General features: G+C 38.5%; 1 protein-coding gene across 2 annotated transcripts in view; it reads right to left on the bottom strand.

Moving 5' to 3' along the window:
- prex2 (phosphatidylinositol-3,4,5-trisphosphate-dependent Rac exchange factor 2) overlaps positions 1-15,824 on the bottom strand; it is a 139,270-nt gene that overhangs the window by 76,581 nt on the left and 46,865 nt on the right. For both annotated transcript variants that reach the window (XM_031903856.1, XM_012965255.3), the window contains 3 exons: positions 10,507-10,656; positions 5,700-5,844; positions 5,142-5,242 (listed from right to left, as the gene is read on the bottom strand). In XM_031903856.1, coding sequence (XP_031759716.1) covers positions 5,142-5,242; positions 5,700-5,844; positions 10,507-10,656 — 396 coding nt within the window. The remainder of the gene's footprint in view (positions 1-5,141; positions 5,243-5,699; positions 5,845-10,506; positions 10,657-15,824) is intronic.

The raw sequence follows: 15,824 nt of genomic DNA, 5'->3' as shown, positions 1-15,824 counted from the left end.
GCTCCCACTAACACACCAGTCACAACAGAGGGGTTAAGGGGGATTGTAATATAATTATCTACCTCGTAAGGTCTAAACATGGGGTAGCTTCAGTCTCCCTGTTTGCTCTGTTTAGTTAAAAAAATGCCAAGAAATGACAAAAAGCATAGATTATTCTTGATTAAAACAAGGGGCAAGCGGAATGTTCTGCACAAGCCCTATTTACTGCACTCATGTTGAACCATCTGGTCAAACACCTATCAATAATATCATATAAAAAGAAGTTTTAAATGGTAGATGGTATGGTTACTGATAGGTGGTGGTTTGTTGATCCTGTTTATGTTCTATGAGTGTAGGTCAGTTCACCGATAGTTCAGGTTTCAAAATTTCTGCCCATGCATCATGTTACTATTATTATTAACATTTATTTATAAAGCCAACATATTCCACAGCGCTGTACAATACGTGGGTTACATACATTGGACATACAGACATATAAAGCTCTTTTGGGCAGGGCTCTTTTCACCTCTTGTATCGGTTATTGATTGCTTTATATGTTACTCTGTATGTCCAATGTATGTAACCCACTTATTGTACAGCGCCGCGGAATATGTTGGCGCTTTATAAATAAATGTTAATGTAAAATCTACAAGGAGAAAGGGTTGAGACACAAGGTGTGGGAATGGGTAAGATCAGAGTTAAAAATATGGAACGCTTCACAAATTTGCTTGTCATTTGGCTTTACAACAGATGAGAAAGTGTATGGGAAGCTGCTGCCCAAATTATCATAACAGTAGGAAGCCTCTGTGGAGCCTCTCATACGATCAGCCAATTTATGGCCACCAAGTCTCAAAGTGTTGTAATAGAAGTCTTTAAGGGATTTTTTAAACCAATGCTGGGGATTCTTCTAGAGATGACTGGGGGCTGGGTCAGAATCCTGTGGAAGTCTAGAGGCAATCAGGCTCATATACTGTAACATAAAGGACCAAGCAAGTTTACTCTGCAAATAATGTAACTACAATACAAAAGGCAAACCCTGAGGTTAAAAAGTCAATAATCCATGCATTTTGTCCTATAGGTTAGGTAGCATTATTCAAGGTTTTATGGACATCTGGCATAGCACAGAAGTAAACACAATATTTGACTCATAGGAAATCCACAGTTATTGTGTATTACATATCAAAAACATTCTGAAAAAGAAACAGATGGTTCATTTAGATTTGTCTGAGTTCTATTTTGGGCCCTGCACAGCTGCAAATGGACATACATAACACTGCTCACTTTGGTAAAATAATGGTTTCCTCTATGAGTTTAGTTAATCATATATTCTGCCAATCCATAAAAATGATTCTGCAAAACCATTACAAATCAGTGCTAGCTGGCTCTCAGAAATAAAATGGAGAAATAATGCAAGGGTATAACTGGATGCTGCTCTGGGCTGAGCAAGAACATTATTGAAATACATTCACTCCAGTCTTCTACCTACTGTTAATTACAAAGTTGTATTTGGAATACTGTATTTGATTAAAAAAAAACAGGGATTGGGACGATATACCAGCAATTACAAATTTAATGCCAAACTGACTAAAAAACATACTGTACTTCCATCAAGTTCAACCATAATGCCTATATATAACCTGCCTAACTGCTAGTTGATCCAGAGGAAGGCAAAAAAACCCCATCTGATGCCTCTCTAATTTGTCTCAGAGGGGAAAAAAATTCCTTCCTGACTCCAAGATGGCAATGGGACCAGTCCCTGGATCAACTAGTACTTTTATCTCCCATAACCCTGTATTTCCTCAATTGGTAAAAAGTTATCCAGCCCCTTTGTGAAGCTATATAATGTATCAGTCCAATGTAATGTCCAATTTGAGCTATTCTAGAGGGGCCTTACCAGCACTCTGTAAAGGGGAAGAATAACCCCATCCAACCACGAATCTATGCCCCTTTTAATACAGCTCAAAACCTTGTTTGCCCTTGCAGCTGCTGCCTGGCATTGCTTGCTACAGCCAAGTTTATTATCCTTCTCCATTTTGGAGCACCAAGCTCCAAGGAGCACAACGATGTTTTGATGTGGACCCCTTCCCAACACCTTGCATCTTGTCAATGTGATCTGATCGCTCACCCATGAGGGATTAATGACCTCACCGAACGAGCGGATTTTAACAGGCATGACCACCTTAACTGATTTTCAGGTTCATCTAGAACAAATTCCCATTCTCTCAAATTTTCACCATAATTGGTCCTCATGTTGAGTTCCCCTGTCACTTCTCCAATATTTATGGATAGCTTATGGGTCAAAGGGGATCGCTTCATGCAATCCAATCACATGTCTGGCCTCACTGGTCTGGAAGGGGTTGGGGTGGAAGCTCCTGGATACATCCTCTAGTACCACTCCCTCCCTTTAGTTTGTTTGTGTAAAAAGTTTGCTGCAAATCATTGGCTCAGAAACTGCCGTTACTGTAGAATGCATCTGCATTTTTGGTTATCTCTACAGCTTGCTCTTATCTGCTCAAAAACCTTTATAAAAATAGAAACACTTATACGGTGTTATTTTCAATTGCACCTTACAAATAAAAGGATTTTTATGGTAGAAACTGAATTAAGGCTTTATTTGGGCTCTGTGTTTCTATTTGGGCCACAAGTAAAGCTTTTTGAGTATTGTATATACAGTAGCCTGAGCTCTGTCCTAAGTAAGGATTTTCCAGGCACTTTTTGGCATATGAGCAGTGCATCCAGTCGCCCTTTGTTTTGGGTTTGAAACCTTTTTTTCCCTCTTATCTGCTTAAACACAAGCAGAGAATCACAATGTTTTAATATTCTGAGCTGTAAACAGAGATAGGCATCAAATCACAATGCATACAGTGTACAGAACTGCTAGCTGAATTAGACTCTAGCCATAACGCAGGCTGTAGCTAATTCCTACTGGAAGAACAAAACTGACAAGTTAAGATTTCACTGCCTCTGTATTTGTGACAAATATGAGTGATGCTTTTACATTGAACATTGAAATAAAATGAATTATTTAAAATGTCTTTACATTCAGGGAGTCCTGGTACCTACCTTACAATTTAACTTACTGCATATTACAGTAAAAGGCCGATTTACTAAAACTTTTTAAAACTTTTCCAATATTTTTTTTTATTTTAAAATTCGAATACATTCATTTTCATGAATGTCTGACATTTACTAAAAAGTCTGAACTGAAAAAGTCTGTGCTGGAAAAAGTTCTCAAAGAGCCACAAAACTGCAACTATTTCGAATTGTTGCTCCGAAACCTCTACTTTTTTGAACCGTTGCACAGAAACACATCAAAAATAAGGAAACTGCTACAGTTTTGAAGCAAAGAAAGATTCTTCAGGGAAGGGACATCTGCCATTGACGTCTACATGATCTCAGCAAGTTTTAACTGGCGAAATGTTGGATTCAGATTTTTAGCCATGTTGACACATAGTTAGTAGTCTCTAAAAAGTTGCAACTTATTATTTTCTGTGAATTTTTCAAGTTTCAAATATCTCATTCCAAAATCAAGAGTATCTGTATAAAGTTTGTTCTCTCTTTTCCCACCACTCCTCTGGGAAGGCTTTCCACTACATGTCAGAAAGCTGTTTGCTTCCATTCATAAATTCATACAAAGAGTTTGGGCACTGATATTGGGAACCAGGTCTGTGTCGCATCGGTATTCCAATTTATCCTACTCCAATGTCTCCAACCCAATCTTATATGGCACAGAAAAAGAGGAGAGCACCTTCACGCAGATGCTCTCCTCTTTTTCTGTGATATTCCAAAAAGCCAGGCGGTGGGCTATTGGGGATTGACGCATCGTGACGTGCGAGCAGTAAACCTGAGCGTTTATATATTTAATTTTCTGCCAATCTTATATGGCCTTACCTCTGTGAAGCAGCACACCAGCGTATCTTTATAACAAATTATTATTATTGCATAATTATATAGTGCCAACCTATCTGCAGCGCTCAACGATCCTTTTTTACAACACTGCAGCACAGAGGTTTTCAGACTTTTGGGTTCAACTTTTTTGATCCAACATATTTTGAAGGCCTACCCACCCCACTTCAAACAATATTTAGAACAGCAAAAAAGTCCTAATTGTACTCTAATTTGCCATTAGACAAGGAACCCACATTTACTGCTAACGTTCCCATAGAAGTACCAGTTTTCATATGGGAACTACATTTATTAAGTGCCCTCTAATAACACCTTTATCAGCAATTATGTGCAGTGGTAATTTTTTAATCTGCAGGGGCAACATTTTAAAGCAATTTTCCTGCAGGAAAATGTAGCATTTTCTTTCTATTTGCATAATATGTTGTGGCCATAACTTAATTTAAATCTATAATATAATGTACTGGAAAATGCTGGCTGCAGCAAGTACACACAACTCTGCTTGTCATGTTGGATTATTTAGTTTAATCTGAGAATAAAAAATGATTTTGCTACGAGATGCTACGTGCATTATACTCCATGTACATAAGCAATTAAGGGGCAGTATATCCCCATTTTTTCAATATTAGTTCAATAAATAGGGCTTACATTGAACAAAACTTTTTTTCTGTTGTTTTAATCCAGAAATTTTGTTTGGCTATTTTGCACTAAACAGGGGAAAAAACTGATACTAAAAATAAAAGCTACATTCTATATCCTGGTTCTGACGAACTTCCTAAATTAAGTTACTTGTCCACCAAGAAGTTCTGGGTTGAGCCTTAACTGAAACCTGACAAAGGCTGGAACTAGGGAAGGGGGGGTTGTTTATGCTAAGGGAATTCTCAATGAAGTGGACAGTTACATAAGTATATTTTGTGCTCTTAGAGCACCTTCTTCTGAAATATAGGCCTAACACAGGCTAATCCAAAATGAACCCTGCTTTTATGGGAAGGTTTGTGGACCTAACTACTCCCCTCTTCTTTGTATGGCATTTCGACAAGGATTATTATAGCTACTTCCCCCAGGGAGACCCTCAACCAGAAGGGAGGTTACACATCTCATACCCTCCATACTAACCTAAGGGGCCTACACTAGGTAGGGGAACCTATTCCATAAGTCTTTTATTTGAAATGCAGGAAAAATAATATTTTTATGTGTTGGCATTAAACGTACATATTCTTAACAGAAAAATGCATTGTTATCATTAAAACAAAGGTTACCATGATGAATGATGCCATTTTCTAATAATGCCTGCCCGAGATTCACTCCTTCCTCTTGTTTGTGGATTTCTCCAATTTCCAGTAACCAATCAACAAATTCACTGCAGGCACACAAATAAAGACACTGAGATTATGGGTTTGTATGGTATTTTTAGAATGGCACATTACAAGCTCCGCAGCAAGCACAATAATGATTATAGTCAAAAGGATGGAATCAGGTAATCTGTTAGATTCTGTCGTTAGCATTAAGGTCCCCATACACAGGCCGATTCTAGCTGCCGATATCGGTCCCTTAGACCGATATCTGGCCTGAAATCGGGCTGATGCGGTCCCCCTGTAGGTGGGGGATATTGGTAGAAGATCCGCTCACTTGGCGACATTGCCAAGCGAGCAGATCTGCCCCACTCTCAGTAAGGTATATGATGTTGCTATCTTCTCTGTAATTAATTGTGCATGCAGTATAATACAAAGAAAGGTAGCACCAAAAACTTGGGTGTCCAAGCTAAAGGAGATAAAGAAAGAAAGAAGATAAAGGAGAAGCAGAAGAATATACTACACCTTCCAATAAAACATTTTGGAAACGAAGTGAGTTTCTTTTTTCTGTCTTTAATCAGATTTCCATGTTTGCACATCATTTTATAAAGTTTTTCCCCTTGTTCAGATATCATCATCCAGGTATCTTGCTCCATGCCCAGTCTCAAGCCTGAAATTTCAACAAACATTCTTGATTAATCACCATAGCCATAACTGATGTTTAGGTTAAAGGGCAAATATCTAATAACTTCTGCTCACCCAGACAATTTTTTACATTTAATGGATTACTAACAACTTTATTAGGAAGAACTAATACAATCAGTTTTCTTTCTTTGTTAAAGATTTTAGAACCTGTAAATATAATAGAGCAGCAACAACCAATCTATGACCTTCCAGCAAGTGTTCTAGCGAGCCTCAGTAGTATTAGTAAGTCAGAAGTGAGTTAGAGATCCCCTATATGTACTGAAGGCATAACGTTTGTCCAGGTGCAGTTATCCATAGCAACCAATTAGATGTTTGCTTTTAATCAGGTGCTACCTGCTGACTGAATGCTATAGGTTACAAAAATGTGCACCTTGTATTAGACGCTACCTGCTGTATCTAGCGGGCTAGTCTAAAAGCCTGACATATTATTATCGCTGAATAAATAAATAAAGGTCAGTAATAAAGGGGCCCAAATTATCTCTGGAACAAACTTACATAGGTGCTAAATTGCACCAGTGAAGTTGCAACCAATTTCATATTTGTTTTCATTTGTGAAGTCTAAACTTAACTAGTTGCTTATTAGTTTGTTACAGTTAACTAGGCACATATGATCATTAAATTAGCTCCATCACATCTTCTGGCTTAAAAGCAGGAAGAGGGACCAAACGGAAACCTGCTACCAGAGAAGCCAATGAACAGCCCTGTGTGCCACTAGCCTTTTCAAGAAAGTCACAGATCCCTAGTGTTCTGGATTATAGATCCCATACCTGTACAATAGACATACAATCTACTGTCTGACTATTGATAGATATTATATTAATATATGCCCCACATGTGGCCCCCTCCAGCAGTTGTTGACTAACTTCCAACATTTCAAGAATTCTCAGAACTTTTTGACATCTGCAATAACATTTGAGATGCCTACGTTTAAGAACTGGGCCACAAATAGGAAAGTTTTATGACAGCTTTACAACCCCGAATCTAGGAATGAAGCATGCTGTGAACAGAATTCCTTCTCCCTCACACTACCATAAGATTAACTTCAAGCCATCTCCCACCATAACATAAGTAGCCTTTTCAGTACTTGTCCTTTCCTAGAGATCTATATATTGGCTTCTGTCTTTTAGTGACAGCCTAATCAATGTGGCTTTATTTCATTAGCCTCCCTGTAGTAAGCTGTTCTGTACAGTTTATATGATGTTCTGTGAAATTAAAAGACCAATATATAAGGTGTATACATTGCACAGGTTGCCTGAAACATGTGCTACATAATGATACTGGAATGTATCTCTATTCACCTGTCTTCCAAGGACAGTATACTAATGATCCAAGTCACCAAATACAATAGCACAAGTGTCTAAGAGACCCTAAATCTTACTATAGCTGATCTAAAAACTGCCATCCCCTGCCCCTGTTTCAAGACCCTAAGTGACTCTAGAGCAATGATTCCTAGCCAGTGGCTTGCTCACCAACCCCTTTGATGTTGTTCCCAGTGGCCTCCAACCATGTATTCTGTTTTAAAATGAATATAGCAGTTTGGGGCCCCCGCTCTAGAGCACACACAAACTCTAAACCTTTACTCCTTATAGTTACGTACTGCCAATAGATACTATGCACTAAAAGCAGAAACGCTCTGGTCCCCAAAATCCGACCTAATCTGCACTTTGGGTTAGAAACATCTCTATGTCCTCCCCATGCCGACAAGGGCGGTTTTAAGGTAAATAAGGGCTCCCCAGATGCTATTTTATTACACTTTGTGATCAAAGTTACATACAGTATTTATTATACTGTGGTCCTCGAGAGGTTGTCTAACTATAAGTTCCAAAATCAATAAAAAGGTAAAGGCCATTCCTGGTTTTTTTTTTGTTGTATTACAGGTGTTGCTATGGTCCAATCTTGCCTAATTTTTTGATTTTTTTTCCTTCTTATCCTTAATGCAATGATTTCTCCTATAATTCCAGCATCATTTCTGCCACTCAGGACCTTGTGCCACATAAAGCTGAAACAACTATAAATATAAATAAATAAATATATGCTCAGGATCCCCAGCGTCAATAGACACAGTTAGGCACAATTCAGCAGAAGAGGCGGGACAGAGGCAATGGGATGGCACAAGGTGAGTGTCTGTTCACAATTACAGGGATTCGTTATCAGGAAACCCTTTATCCAGAAAGCTCCGAATTACGGAAAGCCCGTCTTCCATAGACTCTACTTTAATCAAATGGTTCAGAATTTTAAAACTGATCTGCTTTTTCTATGTAGTAATAAAACAGAACCTTGTACTTGATCCCAACTAAGATGTAATTAATCCTTTTTGAATGCAAAACAATCCTATTAAGTTTAATTAATGTTTTATTGATTTTTTAGTAGACGGAAGGTATGGAGATCCAAATTAAGGAAAGACCCCTTAACCGGAATAGCCTGGTCCAGAGCATTCTGGATAATGGGTCCTATACCTGTACAACAATAATGCTGACACCAATATTTGGTCCATTTTAGCACAGCCGCACTTATTGCGTTCGTAATTTCCCTTACAATGTATTAAAAGTGTAAGCTTTGAGGCATTAAAAAGTTCTGTCTTTATCAGAGGTGTGCAGTTTGCTAGCTTTAAGAAGAAACTCTATTTATGCTATATTTCTTTGTATTATGAAAATATGTTAGGGCTGATTCACTAAAGTGCGTTAAAACTTGCGCTATTTATAGCATGCGGTAAAATTTTTATCGCGTCTCAATTTTCGCGACTTAATGCACGATTTACTAAAAGTATACTTTTTAGTCGCGAAGACTATTTTCGTGCGGTATTTGACGGTACATGTGCTAATCAACATATAAATAGTCGCCGCATATAAATAGTAGCCGCATATAGTCGTGCGAATATACGCACGCCATGTTAGCCATACACGCCAATACTTGAGGAAAATTACTGTTCTGAAAATGCCCATTTCCCTGCAAACTGGCGGCTGCATCACTCTGGGGCCAACACAGACTTGAATAAATCCCACTGCAAAGTCCATATTGTGTTGCCAAAAGCTCATTAACAGTACTTTTGTATAAATACCGCCTGCCCCAAGTAGGTGTTAATTTACGCACAGACAAATGCGATATTAAGCGCATCTAAGTGTTCGTGAATCATGCGTTAGTGTTATTTTGGCGCGCAAATTAATGCATGCGATGTGCGACTTATCACACGCGGTTAAACTGTAGTGAATCGCGCGTCAATTTTCACGTCTATTTTAACGCAAAAAAGCGTGCAATAAAAATTAACGCACTTTAGTGAATCAGCCCTGTTATGTTTTCATTTCCATGTATTTACAGTCATATTTCTTGTAATATGTTAAATATCTTCCAGCACTTATTGCAAATGACCATGCAAAACTGTACTGTCACTTAAAGGGTTAAACCAAAGTATAGTGTTTATCTCCAAATACTTGTTTCTGCCAAGTCAATGGGAAACAAACGTGTAAACACTTCTATTATTGGCATGCAGGAAGGAACAAGAAGGGGGGGGGGGTTAAGGAGAGACAGTAGCTTCATAAATTGGTCCATTCAGAAGTCTTAGCCACCAATCGCATCCTTTCCTTATCTGGGAATTTAGGAGCCTCTTTAGAAATATTCACACAGCTGAGACTCTATTGAGCACATTTATCAAAGGGTGAAAATAGACCTTATGATGAATATGCCCCTTTATATCCTATACACCTGAATAGAAAGCTTTGGCGTCCCCCTTTGTGAACTCTATTCTTACCCTTTGATAAATATGCCCCTTTGTTTGCCCCGACTTCAGCAGTAACCTGAATTGTGCAATATGTAGAGCCCAGCATGTCAAGCCAGAATCCAGTGCTTAAATATGTGACATAATACGAGTTCTACCTTAGTCTTAGCACATGTACATCTGTTAAGGGATATTTATAGGTGGTTTAGTTATATGAATCACCTCGCATCCCGTGCTGAATAAAATAAGTGTGATTACAGGAGAACAAATGGGGGGAAACATGTCACATGAAGCTTTATTGCTCTTGTGTGAATTTTGCTGGCAACCTCTCATTTAGTTCACCTACTGTTTTCACCTGTAGAAGTTATTGCCCCCATCAATTATGGATTCTTCTTTTCAGTTATTAACCTAACGGATGGTTCACCTTTTAGTAAACTTCTAATATGTCACAGAATGCCCCACTCCTAGCAACTTTGCAATGTGCTTTCATTATTTATTTTTTGGTTTTTTATTATTTTCCTTTCTCTTCTGACTCTTTCCAGCTCACTGACCCCAGCAGCTAAAAACTATTGCTCTGTGAGGCTACAATTATAATACTAGGGTAAAATGCAGCATAGCAACCAGAAAGCTGCTGGACCCTAAATAACTGGAAAACCATAAAAAATGAAGACCAACTGCAAATTCTTAGAATATCAATGTCTACATCATACTAAAAGTTAATTCAAAGGTGAACTACCCATTTAATACAAAAACTTCAGCATGAACTATAGCTGTATCACTACCAACATGCTGCTCAGAAGCCATCAGATAGGCAGCACGTCACTTGCATCAGAGAGGGCAGCAATGAAGCCCTCATTCCTGTCACCTTAAATAAGCAGATGGAAGTCCATTCAAACAGCAAATACTGCTACTTACTTTTCCTTCGTTCCCTCTCCTTTAATATAGCCTCCAGCCATTCTTGTTTGTCCTCAGGGGTCTTGGCCATGCAGACAAACCACTTGTTCTTGGCCGTGTTATGTATCTTCCACCCGTTGACAACTGTGTTTCCGCTGCTGTGGAAATCAGCTAGAAGAGTGACAAAACTCATGTTACCTTCCAGAGGAAAATTAATCATGTGACTACCATTTTCCCGGAAAGCAGAATTAAATAAATAGCAGCAGAGAAGAATGCTCACAAATGTTGGAAAAGCAGAAATGAACCTTTACACAATATTTTCCATGAGAACAGTGAGAATGCAAAATGAGATGGAACTCCCAGATGTATGCCTTTTACACTGAAATTCAAGTTGCGATTGGTTTTCAATTAAAAATGACAATGCCCATTTACAACCAGACATCCAACTGACTTGCCCCAAACCCCACCCACTTTCCACTACACCTTGCTCTCAATTCAGGACTGTGCCACCTAAATCATAAGCTGGGGAAAATGAAATAGCAAATTGGACCTAATTTAAAAATCCATTACAAATTTCTGCTATTAATACCATTTCCTTTTTTTAGTATTACTGTATTATCTCTGAATCTTTTGTTGGTAACAGACAAAATCCTGTTTTAGCACGTGCACACAGGACAAAGTTGCGAGGAAAACCGGCACTTTACTTCCTGCATTTGGCAGTGTTCGGGCTTGCAGGGGGAAAGCTCATAGGCCCTTCTCCTGACTTGCAGTCATTCAGATACATGAGTAAAGTGGCAAAAGAGCGCTGAACTTAACATCTACCCTATGACAGGCAGTAAGGACTAGGGTTCCCACCTGTCTGGTTTTCAGACATTTCAACTCCCACAATGTAGTTGTTGAGTCATGGTTAAGCCACTCTCACGCAGTAACAGGTCCATCTTCCACTGTCAGAAATGTGCCCCTAAAACTTTCCCAAATCCAGTGAAATGCATAGAATTATCCTCCTTATGTTGCAGGGAACAGGGCATGGGTGTGAGGCAGGAGTGGCAGCAGGGGCATGGCAGGCACCACCAAAATGCCCCTGAGTCACTTTGGATCCGGTTGGATTTCTGGGTCTTGAATCAACCAGCTCATTTTTTGTAGGGCCTGTTCAGTTTAAAACTGCTTGCTCAGGTTTCAACATTGTGCCAATACCCACATCAGTTGTCCCAGTTCCACCAACACATGGCATGAACATGCTCCCACACTATATTGTGTCATGTACCCACACTATACTGTGATGCCCCACCCCAGATGTCATTGGACGGCACCCATTTCTGGATTTTGTTGGTAACAGACAGGTGGTGCGCTTGTGTTCCCCTTAGTGCTCTGGCGCCTGTGTCAGGCATTAATACATTAATACATCAGTGTTTTGAAGTTAAATGTAATAGCAATCTTGGCTGTTCATATATATATATATATTTGTGCTCGAAACGTTGGAATTTTATCAATAAAAACATTTTTTCTTTTGCATCAAGCCCCTGTGTGTGCGCCACTCTTTCTATTATATTTTTGTTTTTGACCTGCACCAAGAGCATTTGGACTTATGGTGTGCTCCTCTCTGTGTAATATATATAGATATATATATATATACAGTATGTGTGTGTATGGCCCTCTGTGCAGAATGTAAGTAAGCCTACTCAGCTTTTCTGATATCTCATTTTATTTGGTTAAGAAAGGCCACACATTTCTGTGTATCGGTGTGTTTATAAATGTGTCGTCATTAATTTGTCTTCACTTTGTATCTCTCTGATCTATAGTGCAGTGATGTATGTTGGAGCTTTTCAAGTAAAGTACAATAATACTCCACTTCAGTATTATTTTATACTTCTATCCAGTCTCCTATAGTACTCCTATGCATCAACATGTGGGTAGTTGTGTGAATGCTAATAGGTTATGAGACAGTTAAGCATTGTATATATAAATGAGGAAATGTCAGGGCCTCAAAGTATTTAGTATTCACTCCATCAGGAAGCGGATGACTAAATATTCCGGTTTAATGCCATTCTGCTGTCTCCAAGCAGATGTGTGTTTGTATGTTTCCAGGGAGAAAAATGTACAATCCAGTCTCCCCTATTGTGTAAACGCATTCCACAAGAAAAAGGCCCTGTCAGGCCATCACAGTTATATTATCATACTGACCAGAACTGTTATGTACACCAACAACATGCAGTACTACAACTATATATATATATATATATAATCAGGGGACTGCACTGATTCAGGATAATAATAGCATTGGTTTTTATGGCTCTGAGATCATTTTTGTGCTTAGAGTGCACTTGGGCATATCTTCCTAATGCATTGATCAAATGTTCTCCAGATAATGTTATATTAGTATTAACTGTTCAGTTATATAAATATTAGGCCATAATAGCTTTCAATGAAAATGTAGAATGTTCCATTGCTCTTTTAACTTTTAATGTTCACTGGAGCAAACTACAGAATTTGCCTTATTTCTTCTACTGGTGGTTGGAGTTGCTAAATACTTCCCAGATTTGCAAATACTCTCCATTAATAACTTTTATTTTATGTATTTATAACAGGGCTGTGGAGTCGGAGTCGAGGAGTCGGAGGCAATTTTGGGTACCTGGAGTAGGCAAAAATGACTCCGACTCCTACTAAATTTAAATGGGAAATAAAAAAATAAATAAAGCAATTTTAAATGTTTACAGTCATAATTTATTACTTCTCTGCTATAAGAATAAAGCCCAATGCACGCAGTGCATAAACGAACACGTTGAGTGACCATGAAGCTTTTCATTGACTGTATGCTTCACTAAATGGGACGTAACGCACAGTTACGGTGTGGCAGCTCCACTGCGTCGTGTTCCTCTGTTACAGGTAACCAAATGCCCACTGGGAACCCAGCCTAACTCTCACTGATAACTAATTAAGTGAAAACATTGCAGGACTAGAAATACTTGTATATGTGAAGGGAATGGATAGTCAATAGTTTAAAGGAACAGTAACACCAAAAAATGAAAATGTATAAAAGTAACTAAAATATAATGTGCTGCTGCCCTGCACTGTGTGTTTACTTCAGAAAATCTACTATAATTTATATAAATAAGCTGCTGTGTAGTATGGGGGCAGCCATTCCTGCACTGGTACAGCTGGGGTGTTTGCTACAGAAACCCTACTATAATTTATATAAATACCCCGCTGTGTAGCCCCGGGGGCAGCCGTTCCTGCACTGGTACAGCTGGGGTGTTTGCTACAGAAACCCTACTATAGTTTATATAAATACCCCGCTGTGTAGCCCCGGGGGCAGCCATTCCTGCACTGGTACAGCTGGGGTGTTTGCTACAGAAACCCTACTATAGTTTATATAAGTAAGCTGCTGTGTAGCCATGGGGGCAGCCATTCAAAGGAGAAAAGGCACAGGCACATAGCAGATAACAGATAAAACACTATTGTATTCTACAGAACTTGTCTGTTATCTGCTATGTAACCTGTGCCTTTTCTCCTTTTTTCCAGCTTGAATGGCTGCCCCCGTGGCTACACAGCAGCTTATTATATAAATTATAGTAGTTTTACTGTAGCAAACAAACCAGTTTTACCAGTGCAGGGCAACAGTGCAATATATATTTATTACTTTAAAGCTCTTTTATTTTTTGGTGTTACTGTTCCTTTAAGACTGAAGCTTTAAAACATTTGAAAAACTGCTGTAATTCAGCTGTAATGTTATCTTAAACTTTAAACATGACTATGGGATTTTAGGGAAATCATTAGGAGTAGGAGTATAGATAAAATTGTCTATCAGTTTATTATCAGTTAAGTTGTGTTTTAAGTGCCCCTTCCCCTTCCTGGACGTATAAAATACATTAGCATATTAAAAACAGAGGAGTCGGAGTCGGAAGTATCAGAAACTGAGGAGTCGGAGTCGGAGAATCTACTATCTACCGACTCCACAGCCCTGATTTATAATGTACCGGCAGAAATTGATATATTGAAGTTGATTTGTTATGGGAAGTTATGTAAGTGATGTAAAGGAGATATTAGAGGTTATTACATAAGCTTCACGAAAGAGGTGAGTTATCTAGAAAGCTCAGTGTTGGACTGGGATGCTAGCGGCCCACCAGAAAACCTTAGACCATGGGCCCACTCTCTGAACTATTTTTAATCCACTTCTTACTCAGTCTCTATATTTTCCTAGTTTTTTTTATCTTTACATACTATAACCTTTTCCTCGTATCCCTGTGGCCGACACTGAGAAAGCTCCAAAAAATTTAAATTTTTAAGAATGATTTCCATTTTCTATAAAATAATAAAACAGTACCTGTACTTGATCCCAACTAAGATATAACTAACCCTTATTGAAGGCAGAATTATTAAGTTTATTTAATGTTTCTGTGTTTTTTAGTAGAGATAAAGTATGGAGATCCTAATCATGGAAAAACCCCAGGTCCTGAGCATTTTGAATAGCAAGTTCCATACCTGTATAAATGCAGTGCCAGCTTCACATTTAATGATCCCAAAACACATTAGAAACACAGTACAAATGCAGTGCCACTACATGTAATGCCCCAAGAACCCATGACAACATAAACATAATGCCCTCAGAATACATAGCATAAATGTAGTGCCAACCTCGGGCAACAGTATATATAAATAATAACACATAGCAATACAAATGCAAGTGACGTAAGGACCATACAGCTGACCCCATGGCCACGGGGGATGGGGCACACACCATAGGGTCTGTTGTATAATATATATATATATATATGTGTATAATAGACCCCCTCACAAGTAAAATTTGCTACCCACCACTAAGTTTAAAAAGTACAGCTTGGTAAAGATGAGGAAAGCACTCACCAATTATGTAATTCTGGATTCGGACAACTTCCAAATCCTTTACAAAAGATCCAGTTCAATACTAAACCAAATCAAAACCCTTATCTGCATATCCAAAAATCTGCATTATGTGGAAAAAGAAATTAATGGTCAAATTCCATTGTTCATTGCCTTAAAGGCACAGAAACACAACACCTCAAGAGTAATTTTATCAATAGTGAATGTTATCAACTGGTGAATGAAATACTACCTTTAGGGGTGTGTACTCTACAATTTTACCTACAATGTCCATTTGTTTAAGGCTCTACACAGGGGATAACAATTTTCACTTTAACTGGCCAATACAGCTTTAAACACCAACTACTTTCAAGCTCACAGCTGTCTTCTGCTTCCCTAGAAGGTGCACAACACTCAAACTGGAAGTGAAGAAGATATTTTTAACTGCAAGCTGGAAATAGGCAAAAGAGGAAGACCAATTATTCAAAAACTATACAAAATAA

The sequence above is a fragment of the Xenopus tropicalis genome, chromosome 6 (assembly GCF_000004195.4).
Source record: "Xenopus tropicalis strain Nigerian chromosome 6, UCB_Xtro_10.0, whole genome shotgun sequence".
In the NCBI taxonomy this organism is placed as follows: Eukaryota; Metazoa; Chordata; class Amphibia; order Anura; family Pipidae; genus Xenopus; species Xenopus tropicalis.
This window is presented reverse-complemented; position numbering and strand designations above follow the sequence as displayed.